This window comes from Humulus lupulus, chromosome 7 (assembly GCF_963169125.1).
Source record: "Humulus lupulus chromosome 7, drHumLupu1.1, whole genome shotgun sequence".
Classification (NCBI taxonomy): Eukaryota; Viridiplantae; Streptophyta; class Magnoliopsida; order Rosales; family Cannabaceae; genus Humulus; species Humulus lupulus.
The window spans coordinates 144,230,565-144,244,014 of record NC_084799.1 but is presented as its reverse complement, the minus strand read 5'-3'; the positions used below and the strand labels follow the sequence as shown (position 1 = coordinate 144,244,014).

At 33.6% G+C, this 13,450-nt stretch overlaps 1 protein-coding gene across 5 annotated transcripts; it reads right to left on the bottom strand.

Annotated features, from left to right (window-relative positions):
- Positions 1-4,585: 4,585 nt before the first annotated feature.
- LOC133788682 (3beta-hydroxysteroid-dehydrogenase/decarboxylase) lies at positions 4,586-13,167 on the bottom strand. 5 transcript variants are annotated; one of them, XM_062226233.1, is made up of 13 exons: positions 12,954-13,162; positions 9,756-10,112; positions 9,584-9,673; positions 9,333-9,466; positions 8,949-9,119; positions 8,657-8,782; positions 8,083-8,162; positions 7,609-7,807; positions 6,739-6,844; positions 6,189-6,363; positions 5,837-5,993; positions 5,443-5,509; positions 4,586-5,084 (listed from the first exon to the last, which is right to left on the bottom strand). In XM_062226233.1, the coding sequence occupies exons 2-13, from the start codon at positions 9,988-9,990 to the stop codon at positions 4,939-4,941; spliced, it is 1,686 nt and encodes a 561-aa protein (XP_062082217.1). In that variant the 5' UTR covers positions 9,991-10,112; positions 12,954-13,162; the 3' UTR covers positions 4,586-4,938. The 5 variants fall into 5 exon arrangements, with proteins under 5 accessions (XP_062082217.1, XP_062082219.1, XP_062082220.1 ...); XM_062226235.1 differs by lacking the exon at positions 12,954-13,162 and adding an exon at positions 11,209-12,926; XM_062226236.1 differs by lacking the exon at positions 12,954-13,162 and adding an exon at positions 11,222-12,926.
- Positions 13,168-13,450: the final 283 nt, after the last annotated feature.

The following is a 13,450-nucleotide window of genomic DNA, read 5'->3' as shown; positions in this document are numbered from 1 at the left end:
TGTGGAACTGAAATGTTATTGAGCTTAAATTCATAAATCAGTTTATGAATTAACATTCACTAGTAAAGTTAATGGTACTTAAGGAAACAATATATAATTAAAGAGGTTAAACAGTAATTAATTCCTACTTTAATTATGAACCATTAATAGATGAATGAATTGTATGTAGTGATTACATATATGGACACTTTTATGTTTTAAAAGTATTCAATAAATAAATGTCTATAATTACAAAAGTGCAATATCATATTTTTAGTGGAATAATATTGAGATTAATAAATTAAGTTTATTATATTAAAGAGTTTTAATTAATAATCTAAATTTATTGGAGCTTGAAATTATAGGTCGATAGGTCCCCGAGATGGCTCTATCAACACTATTCAAGGTAAGAGTTGAAAATGGAAAAAAATCAAGAAAATGGTATATTTGGAAGAAATTTGTTCTTCAGGGTTAAATATGTAATTGACAAATTGATTAATTAATATATTCATTTTCAAAATTAATAAATAAATTAATTATATTTTCAAAAAATTATTTTTTAATCAAAATGGCTTTTTCAAAAATAACATTTAAATAATTAAGATAATTAATATTTAATTAATCAATTTTATTTATTTAAATAAAGTGCAAAAGATATTTCTGATAATTCAAATTGGATTTGAATTTTGAATGATATTTATTCTTTAATTAATCTGATAAATAAGTTATCAGGTTTAGATATTTTTGAATAAATAATTATTAAATAGTAATGAAAAGAAAATGGTTGGAACACATCCCTAAAATATTTTAGGGATGTGTTACACGCCAACTACAGTAGTGCCTGCACTATAGTTGGCTTGTAACACATCCCTAAAATATTTTAGGGATGTGTTCCAGAGTCCAAAAATGGGTATTGGATATTTTTTTTATTTATTTAATTATTTAATAATTGATTTATAATTTGAATTTTGAATTTTGAATTTAAAATTTTAATTAATTCTTTTATAAATTTATGAGATGGAAATAGTTTTCAAGAGAAGACTTTTGACAGAAAAGAAATAGATCGTATTATTTTCTCAATCCCTGAAAACTGTCTCAGACTTAATATTCAAAGATCTCATGTGTTGAGAATATCTTGCGAATCATAAATTTTTTCTTACCATTACTCTACGTGCCCACACACGTCTTGAGGTGTAGAGATGCATCTTGGAAGATCATGGTTAAAGTATTTTGAAGAACTGCTTTGGATGTTCGTTGGAGATACAAAAATATAGCAAGAATTCTTGATAGTTCTTCAACTGGTAAATCATCATCTTTTATTTCTCTATGATTAATGTATTGCATGTCAATGAATACGATTATTTAAAGTTTGTTTAAATAATTTTTTTTTTGAAATCTCTGGGCCCAACACCTCGTGCTTTGCAGTGCGCAGATGGCAAACTTGTTACCAGCAGTGGTATACCACACATCAAAACTAGACTTCTTCACCACAAACTCATAATTATTCTTCATTACGAAGAGAACCGCTTTGGTTTTAAAGTCCATCTTGTTCTCAAAAGTCTTCCCAAGGTGTATTTCTCCCAATGGTGCATTGGATGAGGAGTTCTATGATCGACCAGAGGCCATAATATCTTCTTTCATAAACATGGGAGCACTCCATCTTCTGTGATCTTCTATTGAAAATATTGGAACTTTCCCTGTAATGTTATCTTGTGTTCCATCAGGACGCCTAGAGCTGGTGCCAGGTGTTCGACGTCCTTGACTTGGTAGGTTCGCCCGTGTAATAGGACGTACTGGCTGTTCTTATACTTGTTTGACTTGCAAATCATCAAACCTATCAATCGGCATTTCTGCACTATAATATGTCTCTGAATTTTACCCCGACCCTTCATTAAATTCATCTACTGGATCATCATTCACATAGGAGTCGTACTCATACTGGTTGTCCCTTAGGTCACCAATAGGACCTCCCACAGGATCTCTCTCAGGTCCAACAACACCCACATGATCAACACCAACAGTACCCACAGGATCTCCCACAAAATCTCTTTCCAGAACAAAAGTGTCCACCTCACTATGAACTTTATTAACACTAGGACCGAGAGTGGAATATGGATCTAAAATGGAAATCTTCTTAACAGGAGTGACACACAAGGCAATCCTTTCTTTTGTTGTTACTCCTAAGAATGCATAGACACCAAGATCACTTTCAACATGAACGGGTGCAAACAGTTTCCCCGCATGTGTAAGGAACCTCTAATTTCAACCCATACATCTGTTATCAACACGAAGTTCCTTGTGCAATATGTCAAGAAGGTGTAAGTACGTTACATCATCTCCATCGGTATCATCGTGCATTGAGCATCCTTGAAAATCCATTTCCTTCCTTCTATTTCCTAAACACCATTGTAAGATACAAAAATGTAAACAATGGAACTTGTGATGAAAAAAACCCAAGAAATTGTTAAAAAAAATTGTAATTTTTTTTTTCAAGCTTCAAAAATAAATCTATCGAGTTGTCATCGAACATATGTCAAGCCTATCGAGCCTCAATCGAACCTATATCGAGCAACAAGTTTTTCACATAAAATGACCTTAAACAAACATTTCATCGAGCCACTATCGAGCACTAATCGAGCTCCATCGAGAACCCCTATCGATCCACAATCGAGCACTAATCGAGTAACAATCGAGATCTTAACAGAATCCACACCATCTGCCTTTATCGAGCCCCTATTGAGCTCCCATCGAGCACGCATCAAGAAACAACTAAACCAAATAGTCAAGGGTCCAATCGAATCCCTATCGAGTTCCTGTCAAGCACAATCGAGAAATAAATGCTATCCCAATCTAGCTATCATCGAGCAACATCGAGCTCACAACTTAGCCATCTTCTACATAGCATCGAGCCCCTATCGAGATGTTATCGAGCTCCTATCGAGCAAAATGGTTGCAGAAAACGCAAATTACCAAGAAAAACACATATCATGAAATCTTTCTAACAAACCCCAAAAACAAACCAATATAGGCCCAGATCTGTTCGAAATAGCCAAAAAAAAAAGTAAACAAACAGTACCCAACACAAAAAAATGAACAATCTTCTTACCCATGGTTTTTCTCCTCTAAAATCTCTCAAAATGGATGTTGCCTTTGATATTGGGATCTTTACAGAGACAATGGAGATGGATAACAATGATTTCAGGAAGAAATTTGGCACTCACCATGGGTTTTGGTGAGGATTTCGCGAGAGAGAAAGAGAGAGAGTGAGAGAGAATAGAAAGAAAGAGAGGGATTTGGTCTTCTTGATATAATGGGAATGGTATTTTTAGTAGATTGGAAATGTTTAGCATCAAAATGAAAGAGTTAATAGTGGTGGTATTTTTTTTTGTAATAATAGAGACTATTATGCATAAAGAGTGAAATTCCTATAATAATACCCTTAACCTTCTACTTTGGGAGAGTACATAAGACAAAAAGCATTGATAATTTTTTTTTTCCATAATAGGGTGTCATGTCTCTGCATTAAGTTGCAGTGGGAGGGTAATGGTGTCTGACACGCTGCCGGACGGCAAAGCCAACCCTGGGCTAAGGAGGGCTAGGCCCACACCTAGGGCCCCTTAGCTCAATGACCCACTTTTAAAAAAAATATTATTTAAAATACTATGTCTTGTTAACTTTTGTAATACTTTCTTATTAAAAGGACCCCAAATTTTATTTTTCTGCCTAGGGCCCAATACACCTTAGGACTGGCTCTACCGAATGGTAGGGTGCTTTCCCAAGGATATGGTCATACTACTGCAAACATGTCTTCTTAGAATTATGGTTTTAATTTGTTATATGCTTTACCAGAACGTGCTTTTGTCTTGCAGAATGGCTCACAGACACAATCTATGTTATGAGCTCGTTGTTAGACTTGGGGTGCTTCTCATGAATGATGTGGGGTGAATGTATGGCTTTACAACAATGAGTTGAGGTGGATTATAATATGAGGATGCTCATGGGTATCCCCATTTTACTTTCATGCTCGTTCTCAATGTTCCTTAGATATAGCCTACCTCGCACTTGTTTTTTAGAAATTTTAGAAATTTCTAAAAAAAAGTAACCAATTCAATCTAATTCATACTTATTTTTATTTGTTTTTAAAAAAATTAAATAAAAACTATATATAAATTAAATAAAAATTATAAATATATATGAAGAAAAATAATATCTTAAAACCAACATTTTAAATCAAAATAAATTATTATTATTTATAACTTATGCATTATTATTTTTGAGTCTTGGAGCTTAATGCTATTGTTGTTTATGACTTGTAAAGCTTAATAATTAAATCTAAAACAACCGATCTATTGCATATTGGATTGAATATTTAATGTAGATTGTCATTTTATTCACAATGAAACTATAATAATATTAATTCGCAAAGGTCATTATTATTTGATATACATATGAGGTTATTTCGAGGTTCACAGTCCCTATTCGTCAAATCAGTTTTAATATAGAACAATTTTGCTAACAGATTAGTAGTTTAAGTGGATTATAGCTAACTTTTTATATTTCAATAGCTAAGGTATATACAATCTGATATATTTTGGGAGCAAATACGAAAACAAAACATCTGAATATCAGCCCTTCATAATAAATTTGAACCCCACACTACAAATGGAGTAAATAAAATAAACAAAACAGGAGAAAAAAGTCAAAAACCAAAAAAGCCAGGAGGTTTCACTCCCAAAATAAATAAAAATATGAACATTATCCTACACTAAAGTAAAAGTAGGATTGAATAATCATATTGAGCAGTTGATCTATAGAAATCTTAGATTGACAAACTGAACCAACACAGTCAACACCAAAATGTCAATGCCTGCACTTCCAAACCATCAAGCTATAATGTGCACAGATCTTTGGGCAAAAAAAGTATGGATTGATGCCATAAAATACTTTGGGCAACAGAATTCATTGTGTCTTTTTGGACCTCCTTAGTTTTTTAACTATATCAAATTTCAGTTTGCTTCCACAGGACAGAACATCTAGAAACATGGAATCAATTTCTTGTTCCTTCTTCTCGTAGATGTAGAAAGCTAAAAAGACGACAGGAAGTCCTGAAATTAAATAAGCCAGAAGAACGAAAATCAAAACACAGTCTTCTCATTTAAATCAAGTCATTATATGACAATCCACACAATCCCAAAAAGAATAATCAGTTCATGTTGTTCGCTTTCATAATTGCATTTGCTGGGAATAACATAACAAGAGGTACTAATAAGCACTCCCAGAAATTGTAACTACTATTTGTCTAAATTTTGTTCTAATTTCATTTGGAAAAATTAATTTTGTTTCCCATTTAAAACCTTTTTTTTCTTCTTCATATTCTACAATATAAGTATAGCCAGCGCTCCCACCTTGACTTTCATTCTATGTGCATTTATAACTGTTAGATTTACCAGGGAGAACACAAACCTATTACAAATAAGCTCCGAACTGAAACAGCTCCAAGGAAGCTAATAACCAAGAGGAAAAAGGCAACCTGTTACATTACCCCCCCAAAAAAAAAAATGTCAGAAGGTATCATAAATTTAACGTTAAATAATTAGTCAATAAATCTGGCAGTATCCTTAGTCAATAATTACACTTATGCATTAGGCTAGTAAAAGTGTCAACTCCTATATAGTGGTCAATGGAAGATTAGTGGCAGGTTTAAATGTAGGTAAATAGTATTTTCATAATTTTACTAGCTAATAAAGATAAACTAATGAATCAAAGTGAAATATATACTATTCTGCATCACCCAAATCAAAATGGTAAATATGAAGCATATAAAACCAATAAAAAAGAATGGTAAGTTGACAAATACCTTAACAAAAAGCATCCCGTCATTCCCCTTGGCAAGAGATTTTAAGACATTAACAGCACCATTCCATGATGAGGCTACTGATGTGGCAACTCTTTGTGACTTCTCTTCTGATAACTCAAAATGAGATGGGGAAAGTTTTTCAACACTGTACCCTAAACTGCACCAGAGAAAGTTCCATTTGCAAGGGTTAGATTTCATCTAATGAGAATAGGAAATTCATAACTGACTAATAGAACTTCAAATTGACATGGAGAGCTCTCCCCTGCTAAAGGTGAGTAATTATCAAATGAGAAAACAGCAGTCTTTTTACAATCGGCGGTGCAATAACAAGTCAAAATATAGTCGGTCTTACAGTTTTCTAGGTAAGTAGCCATGGATGAGTAAGAATATTGATATTCCCAAAAGAATCTTTGAAAATGCAGTAATGATAGAATATCCAGATGCAACAAAGTTGAAGTAGATGGCAACCAGAACTATCAACGTGATGATCGTCTGTTTTTTATCCTTCCAAAGTAATGTGTCAGCAACTGCAAAAAAGGAACATCAGAAAATACATTTATATACTTTGCATACTCAACATAAACGACACATTGAAGTTGGTTTTAGCAGCTCAGAATAAACTAATCAGCCAACAAATTTATTCAAGAAGATTTTCCAAATGACTTTAGGAGCTCAATTATGTTTTTTCACGCTCTGCTTTTCCTTTATAGCTTCAACCCTAGTCATCAATTCTTCCTAAAATAAGTAATTTGTCCCTTTCCTTGTGGGGTTGAGTGAGGATGGGAAACATTCGGGTCAAACAAAGCCTTCCTACATAAGGTGTACTTTACTTATGAAATTAGCCATCTATGGAAATTTCAAGCTTTCTTGTTGTAAGATAACCGAAGTCTAATACTTCATACCTCTACCACTACCAAGATACGTGGAGGCTTTTGATGGTCCTTCTCTTTTAGGTTGATGTTCAGCCCTTAAGTGTGGATATGACTCCAATGTCCTTCTAAGACCCTCCTGTAGAAAGGAAAATCATATGGTCACAACTCACAAGTAAACCATCAAAGCAATAATTTCAGTGTGCAAGAAAGACAATATGGATTGTTAGAACCTGTAAATCATCAATGGGCACGTCCCTATCAGTAATAGGTTTCCAATCTATATACACATATTCAACAAAGATTACAAGAAAAGATAAATAAATATTGTAACCCTCTCTATTTAAGACAAGGCAAAAATGTTGGTAGGAAATCCTTAGTAGAACACAAATACATAATGACCATCCAAGATAGATTTATGTTATTGGAATGTTTAAAAAAACAAAACAACAAAAGTTCAGCCACTTTGAAAAAGAAATTTTTAAAGTTTGACCTCAAGACTTTTCATGGCTCACTATACAAATTCATTGAATACCAAATTTATCAGCAGCTACAAGATCAAGAAATGAGAAAAGAAGATATAAAATAATTTAAATGTTAAAGTAGGTCTTAAGCAAAAAACAAATGAAAAAATATGAAATAAAGGCCAACACAAAAACATTTTCAGGTCAAGTTCAGCTTATATTTCATATGTTGACCATTGTTTTAATTGGCTAATTGACGTCCCCTTTTTATTCATTTACTTTATAAAATTGCAGTGATTAACCTCTATCCTTCATTAACTACAGATTTGACAGCACAAGTTTGAAAGATTTGAATGGAACCACAAAATCAAGAGAAAAGTGTAATCCCGTGTAGATTAAACAAATAGAAATTACTCAATACTTTGAAAGATCTAACAACCTGAAGAGTTACAATGGGAGTGTAACCAAGTCGATCCTTTGCTTTGGAACAATTAAAAGACCTACTGCAAGAGAGGAGTCTAATCCTTGAAGGTGTCAACTGTGGAACCTTCATCCCATATGGACCAAGCAGCTTATATGCCCACTCAACAGCATGTGCAATTGGCATCATTACCAAGGCTGGGATCTTTATTCTTGGCCTGCAAATTACATTGGTTCAGAGAATACATAATAAAATACCATGGACCAAATACATTACTGCATTCTTCAACCTTGGAGATTGTTCCTCGTAGGAGTAGGATGCTTAATGCAGCCAAGCCTATTGAAATTATTTTGTTCCCCAAAACAAATAATAGAAAGAAAAATGCTCACAAACAGATCAAAATAAAAGAGCTCAACTGAATAATAACTGTGTATAAACAATTTCAAGAATTTACATATTGTTGAATGGAAGAGCTAAAGAAAAAAGAAAAACCTTTCATAGCCAAGACCCTCGAGAATAAGTGAAAGAAACTCCCAAAACTTAATAGGTTCCATATTGGTTATAAAATAAGCCTGCAAAACCAACTTCAACTTAGCTTCATATTCCAAAGATAATATAGCAGATTCCACACCAAAAGCATTTTAGAGCATGCCTCTTTCTGTCATGTTTTAAGGCAAGTCAAGGTAACATAATTTTGTACGGAATTGTTAGCAATACTAATAAAACAGTCAGTTTTTAGTCCAATAAATCCGTGTCAAAACCCCCCATAGCATATGAGTAAATAAATAAAAGCAATAAAGCGTTTATGAACAAAACTACATATACTGTGGAAAGGATGAATCGCTGAGAGAGAGAGAGAGAGAGAAATTCAGAATATCGAATTCCAAATTAGAACTCACATCCAGGAAACTTTTGTTATCAAATTCTTTTCCCATGAGACAATTGGATTTAATAGGAGCTACAGAAAGCCAACCAATAGAGTCCCTCTATTTGATGAATTTTTTTTTGCTAGAGTAATATATAATCAACTTTATTGTAAAAGCGGGAAAAAAAAGTAAAATGGTACCTGCCCTGCAGCTTTTTCAGCAACCGCCTCCTCTGACGATAGAGCCCGTTCGGCACAAATGTGGGCATGAGCAACATTTTCAACATAAGTGAAATCATATACATTATTGCCATCACCAATGATAAACTGAACATTTGAGAAGAGAGGAGAATCAAAAGTGAATATATATTCCTTGAAGATTCTTACTGACATATAACGTAAAGAAAAAGGCATATGCATTTCGAGTGTTTTAAATTTATTTATCCACGTATAATGTAGAAAAAGTAGAGAACATTTAGAATAACTAAGATACTTTGGATTTCCCAGCTCTTGCAGCATCAATTAGAGATGGAACCAGCAACTTATCACCGGGACCAAAAATGCTGCTAGGACGTATACAACACGTCAGAAGCCCATTAACACCATTTGACTTGATTACCAATGCCTCTCCTTCCGCTTTTGTTGCTGAATAGTGATCGTTGTGCTGAAAAATTGGACATTGATGAGAATACGAAAACCAACCAAGTTGATCGCATGCACAGGTCTTTATCTAAATGAACTGTATTTCACCATATGTTTAATACATGCACAGGTCTAAAAGTCTGAACAAATAATATAATGGGGTTCTGGGTATTAAAGACAAAATGGAAATTGGTACAATTATTCTTCCAAACGCTGAGTTGGGTCAAATCACTACCTGAGCGGGATATGGCAAAGACTCATCCCCATTGACTATTCCGTGAACCCCATCGAAGACTACACTAGGAGAGCTAGTGTATATCAGTCTTTTCACTTTTTGTTCAATGCAAGCATCGATAACGTTATTGGTTCCTACAAACAACAGTTGAAAGAGCATTACTACATCGAATAATTATCTACTGATACATAACGAAAGCCCACCAATAAGCACAGTAAAAGAAATTCTCAGTCAACATTAAAATTTCCTACCATCAACGTTGACCGAACGATGCAGCTGGTAATTGTTAATGGAGGAATTCGGAGCCGCCATATGAAACACAGCCTCAGCCCCTTGGAATGCTGTACCAAAGAAAAAGCGCAAATAAAAACCAACTTCCAAATCAAAATCCGTTGAGATTTTACAGTACGGACGAGGGAGGACCTTTGAGCACTTGGGCCTTATTACGAAGGTCGATGGAGACGTACTCGGCTCGGCCGTCGCGCAAAGCTTCGCCGAGAATCCCATTTTCCTCGGATGGTTCCAGATCAATCGCAGGACCCAAATCGGCGACTCGAACGGATAACGTTTCTGAATTAATTAGCATATTTACCAAATGGCGCGCCGCAAAGCCCCGGCCTCCGGTGACAACACACCACCTCTGTTCGCCGGCGGCCATTGTTGTTGCCTGGGGAATACCAATATGGGATTGGAGATTGCTTGAATGGATCTGAGATTGACCAGAGCTTGAAACTCAGTGACAGTGTGTTGCAGCGGGAGGCAGAGAGGTAGCTTTACAAGCTGAACACATGACGGAGAAAGAGTTGGTGTATTTTATTAAAGAAAATAAAAGATAACCAAAAAAGATATCATTAAAACGAAATTGTTTAAAGAAGAACGACACCAAGTTTTATCTGCTTATCACATTTATTCTAGATGCCGCCTAGCTTATGACATTTATTTTAAATGGGATCCAGGACATTGTTTATAAAAACATAGCGTTTATATATTTTTAGAAAATTTCTCTCATAATTTATTTAGATTTTGGAGTTTGATAAATTATTTTTTGGATTTATTATTTTTAAAATAATTCAAATAAATTTCTAAATTTAATTTTGATGAAGAATACCTTAAGTAGGACAACAAAGAGATATTATACAAAATAATTATATTATAAGTACAATATTTTGAGTGTATATATAATTACTTTTCTCTAGCCTACTTTCAATACTTTTAGGCTCAATTTGGAGTTTTATTTTGGTTGGAAAAAAAAGAGAAAAGAAATAGGGTAGAAAAGGAAAAAAAAATTATGTTTGATAAAGAAAGAAAAAAGTATGAAAAAAATGAATTCTTTATAAGAATATTTTCTCTTGTTTAGTTCTTTGACAAAATTATAGGGGGAAAGAAAATGTATTTTTTATGAAAAAAAATCATTTATATTTATTTGATTTTTTTCTTAAACAAGATTATTTGAAAATTAATAAATAATTTTTTCCACTTAACAAAATCAGAAATTATATTAAAAAATATGTTAAATCTTTTTGTTTTAAAAAAATTGGATTTAATATTTATATTAAATCTTCAAAAATATATTTATGGAAATGAAATGAAAAACTACCAAATGGTATGAACCATTGAGTGGCTTCCATATGAACCAATTAAAGCCAAGATGAAAAATACACAATGTGTGAAAATATACAGAACCCAAGCTCCAAACAATAATAGAGTAATAAAATAAAAGCTGCATCTTTACACATAAAAACAGAACAAATATTAGAGGCTAACTTTTCTAAAAATAGATTCTCAGATGACTTTAACATATCAGTCGAGGCTAACTTTTCTAATATTATAACAAATATTAATATTAATCATTTTATTTTGAATAATAAATATTAACCATGTTAATTTACACGCAATCATTTCAGATATTGTAATCCCAACAATTCCAAGAAAGTCCCTTCCTTCCAAAGCTCCCAAGCCTGCAGAGAGTTCTACACACAAAGCAATCATGTCTAGAAAACAAACTCAAATTGTTCTCCTTTTGAAGACTTGAGAAACAATAGCAGTGAAAAAACAGAGAACACAGTGAGCGAGAGACTTTTGATTCTTTCAAAAAATGAAGATGAGTAAGTATGAGCTTATGAATTGAAGCTAGTATTTATTGAGAGTGAGTACAAGAGCAACTAATCAAGAAGCTATTACAAAGCTGTTACAACAAGTTAACAACTATAACAATCAAGCCACAAACTGTTAATAAAAGTAACGGACTTCTTAATCTTAACTAATCATATCACTACCTTCAGGTATATATACTCAACATGAAGTCATTCAATCATTAAAACAAAGGCTCTTAAAAGATCTTATCAATTGTATATAAGAGAATGTCACACTCACATAACAAGGAAGGGTAATTAAGTATTGAGAACTAGAAACGAAGGAAAAAGAAAGCCAGAAAAGAAACTATAGCATTGTGTGATATACTCAAAATCACTAGCCTAGTTCAGAAACTCCCATCTATAAAAAGATAAGCTGTAGTGCAAAGATTTCTCAACAATCTCTCAAGCACAGTTATCAAGCATGAAAAGGTGTTAATTTCCTTCTTTCACTTGCTGTCTCAGCTTGTTCAAAATGCTAAGTTTCAACCTCAATAGCAAATACTTGTGACTATTAGCATACTTTCTGTAACTTTGTGCGTGTTGGATTCTCAAAGCAAATCCATAAGAATCCCTGATGGCATCAAACTTATTAGATTCTAAAAGTCCCGAAGAAATGATGGAAGGCGATGAAAAATCTGAACTTTAAGATACCATAAGCAAATTCGAGACATGAAAGTGCAATCAAGCAAAAGATAAAAAGGAAACACGTGATCCCAAAACTGGTGAAAAATAATCTAACACAAAGAGAGCTCTCTTATTTATTTATTTTTTCCTTCACGAATCTGGGATCAACTTCCAATCAGCGCTTACTCAACACGGACAACAAGATAGCTCAAGAAAATTAACAGCTCCACTTCCTATATTTCTCTCACTCTCATTAAAACAGACTCAGAAGTCTAAACCAGTAAATTTTGCACCACCTTTCACATCACTCGCACTAATCATCAACAGAAATTCAAATTCAAAAACCCAATCAACAAATTATGATCCTGGTTTAAAACAAACCATTACTGTCTTGTCAAAGAAATCAGAAAGCCAAAAACAGCAAACAATTGACCCAATATGAAGGAATGAGGATAACAATCTAGTACTAGAATTTGTCAAAGGCCATGAAATGCTTTTCTCTCCCCCCTTGACTGTAAAAATTCAAACCCACTCTCCAAAGGGAAAAAACAAAAACAGAAGAACAAAGAGTTACCACTACCAGTGAAAGAGTAGATCAGAAGCTCCAAATAAACATTAATGAAACTCATTTCGCTTTCTTTAGATCCATTATCATTTTAGCAAATATTAGCTAACTTCTCCTTGGTCCACAATCAGCTCCAAATAAATAATGTAAAGAAATCAAACTTTATTAAACTAAAAAGAGTAAAAAAAAAAATCAACAGATTAATAACGAAAAACCCACAAAAATGTAACTGTTCTATGTTCAGTATATCATCATATATTCAAATGAACTCAGGTAAATAATATGCACAAATAAAACCTGGTAGAACATCCAAGAAGAAAGAAATCTCTAAGACGAAGACAACGGTGTCGACTGCAACGACGGCGGGATCTCGGACAGTAGCAGCGAGATCTCGGAGATGGCGGCGACTACGGGATCTCGGGGACGGTGACGACAGCAGTGGGTTCTTGGGGACGACAGCGACGGTGGTGGGAACTCGGGGCCGACGGTAGTTGGATCTCAGCGACGATGACTAGTAAATAAGATGAGATTGTTATTTCCAATCCCACGTAATCCCACCAATTTAATTGGGATTAATTATCCAACAGAGAGGGGACTAATTTTGGTCAAACAAAATAATTATCCAGTCAACTTTTCTTATTGGGACTAGGCCTCAGAGCATCTACAGTGCTTGCACTGCTGGCTACTATGCCAATTTTGGGAACAATGCAAAATTTAATATTTTATTTAATTAATATAACTTTGACTATAAATTACAAAAGAAAAACAAAGCAATATTGCCAACAGTGGGCAAC

Excerpts from the sequence above, each read along its gene's own strand:
- LOC133788682 (XM_062226233.1), bottom strand. The coding sequence starts at position 9,990 with ATGGCCGCCGGCGAACAGAGGTGGTGTGTTGTCACCGGAGGCCGGGGC. Across the intron at positions 8,163-8,656 it reads CTGAAAAAGCTGCAGGGCAG|GCTTATTTTATAACCAATAT; the intron begins GTACCATTTTAC and ends TTGGTTTTGCAG. Across the intron at positions 5,085-5,442 it reads TCGGAGCTTATTTGTAATAG|GACTTCCTGTCGTCTTTTTA; the intron begins GTTTGTGTTCTC and ends ATTTAATTTCAG.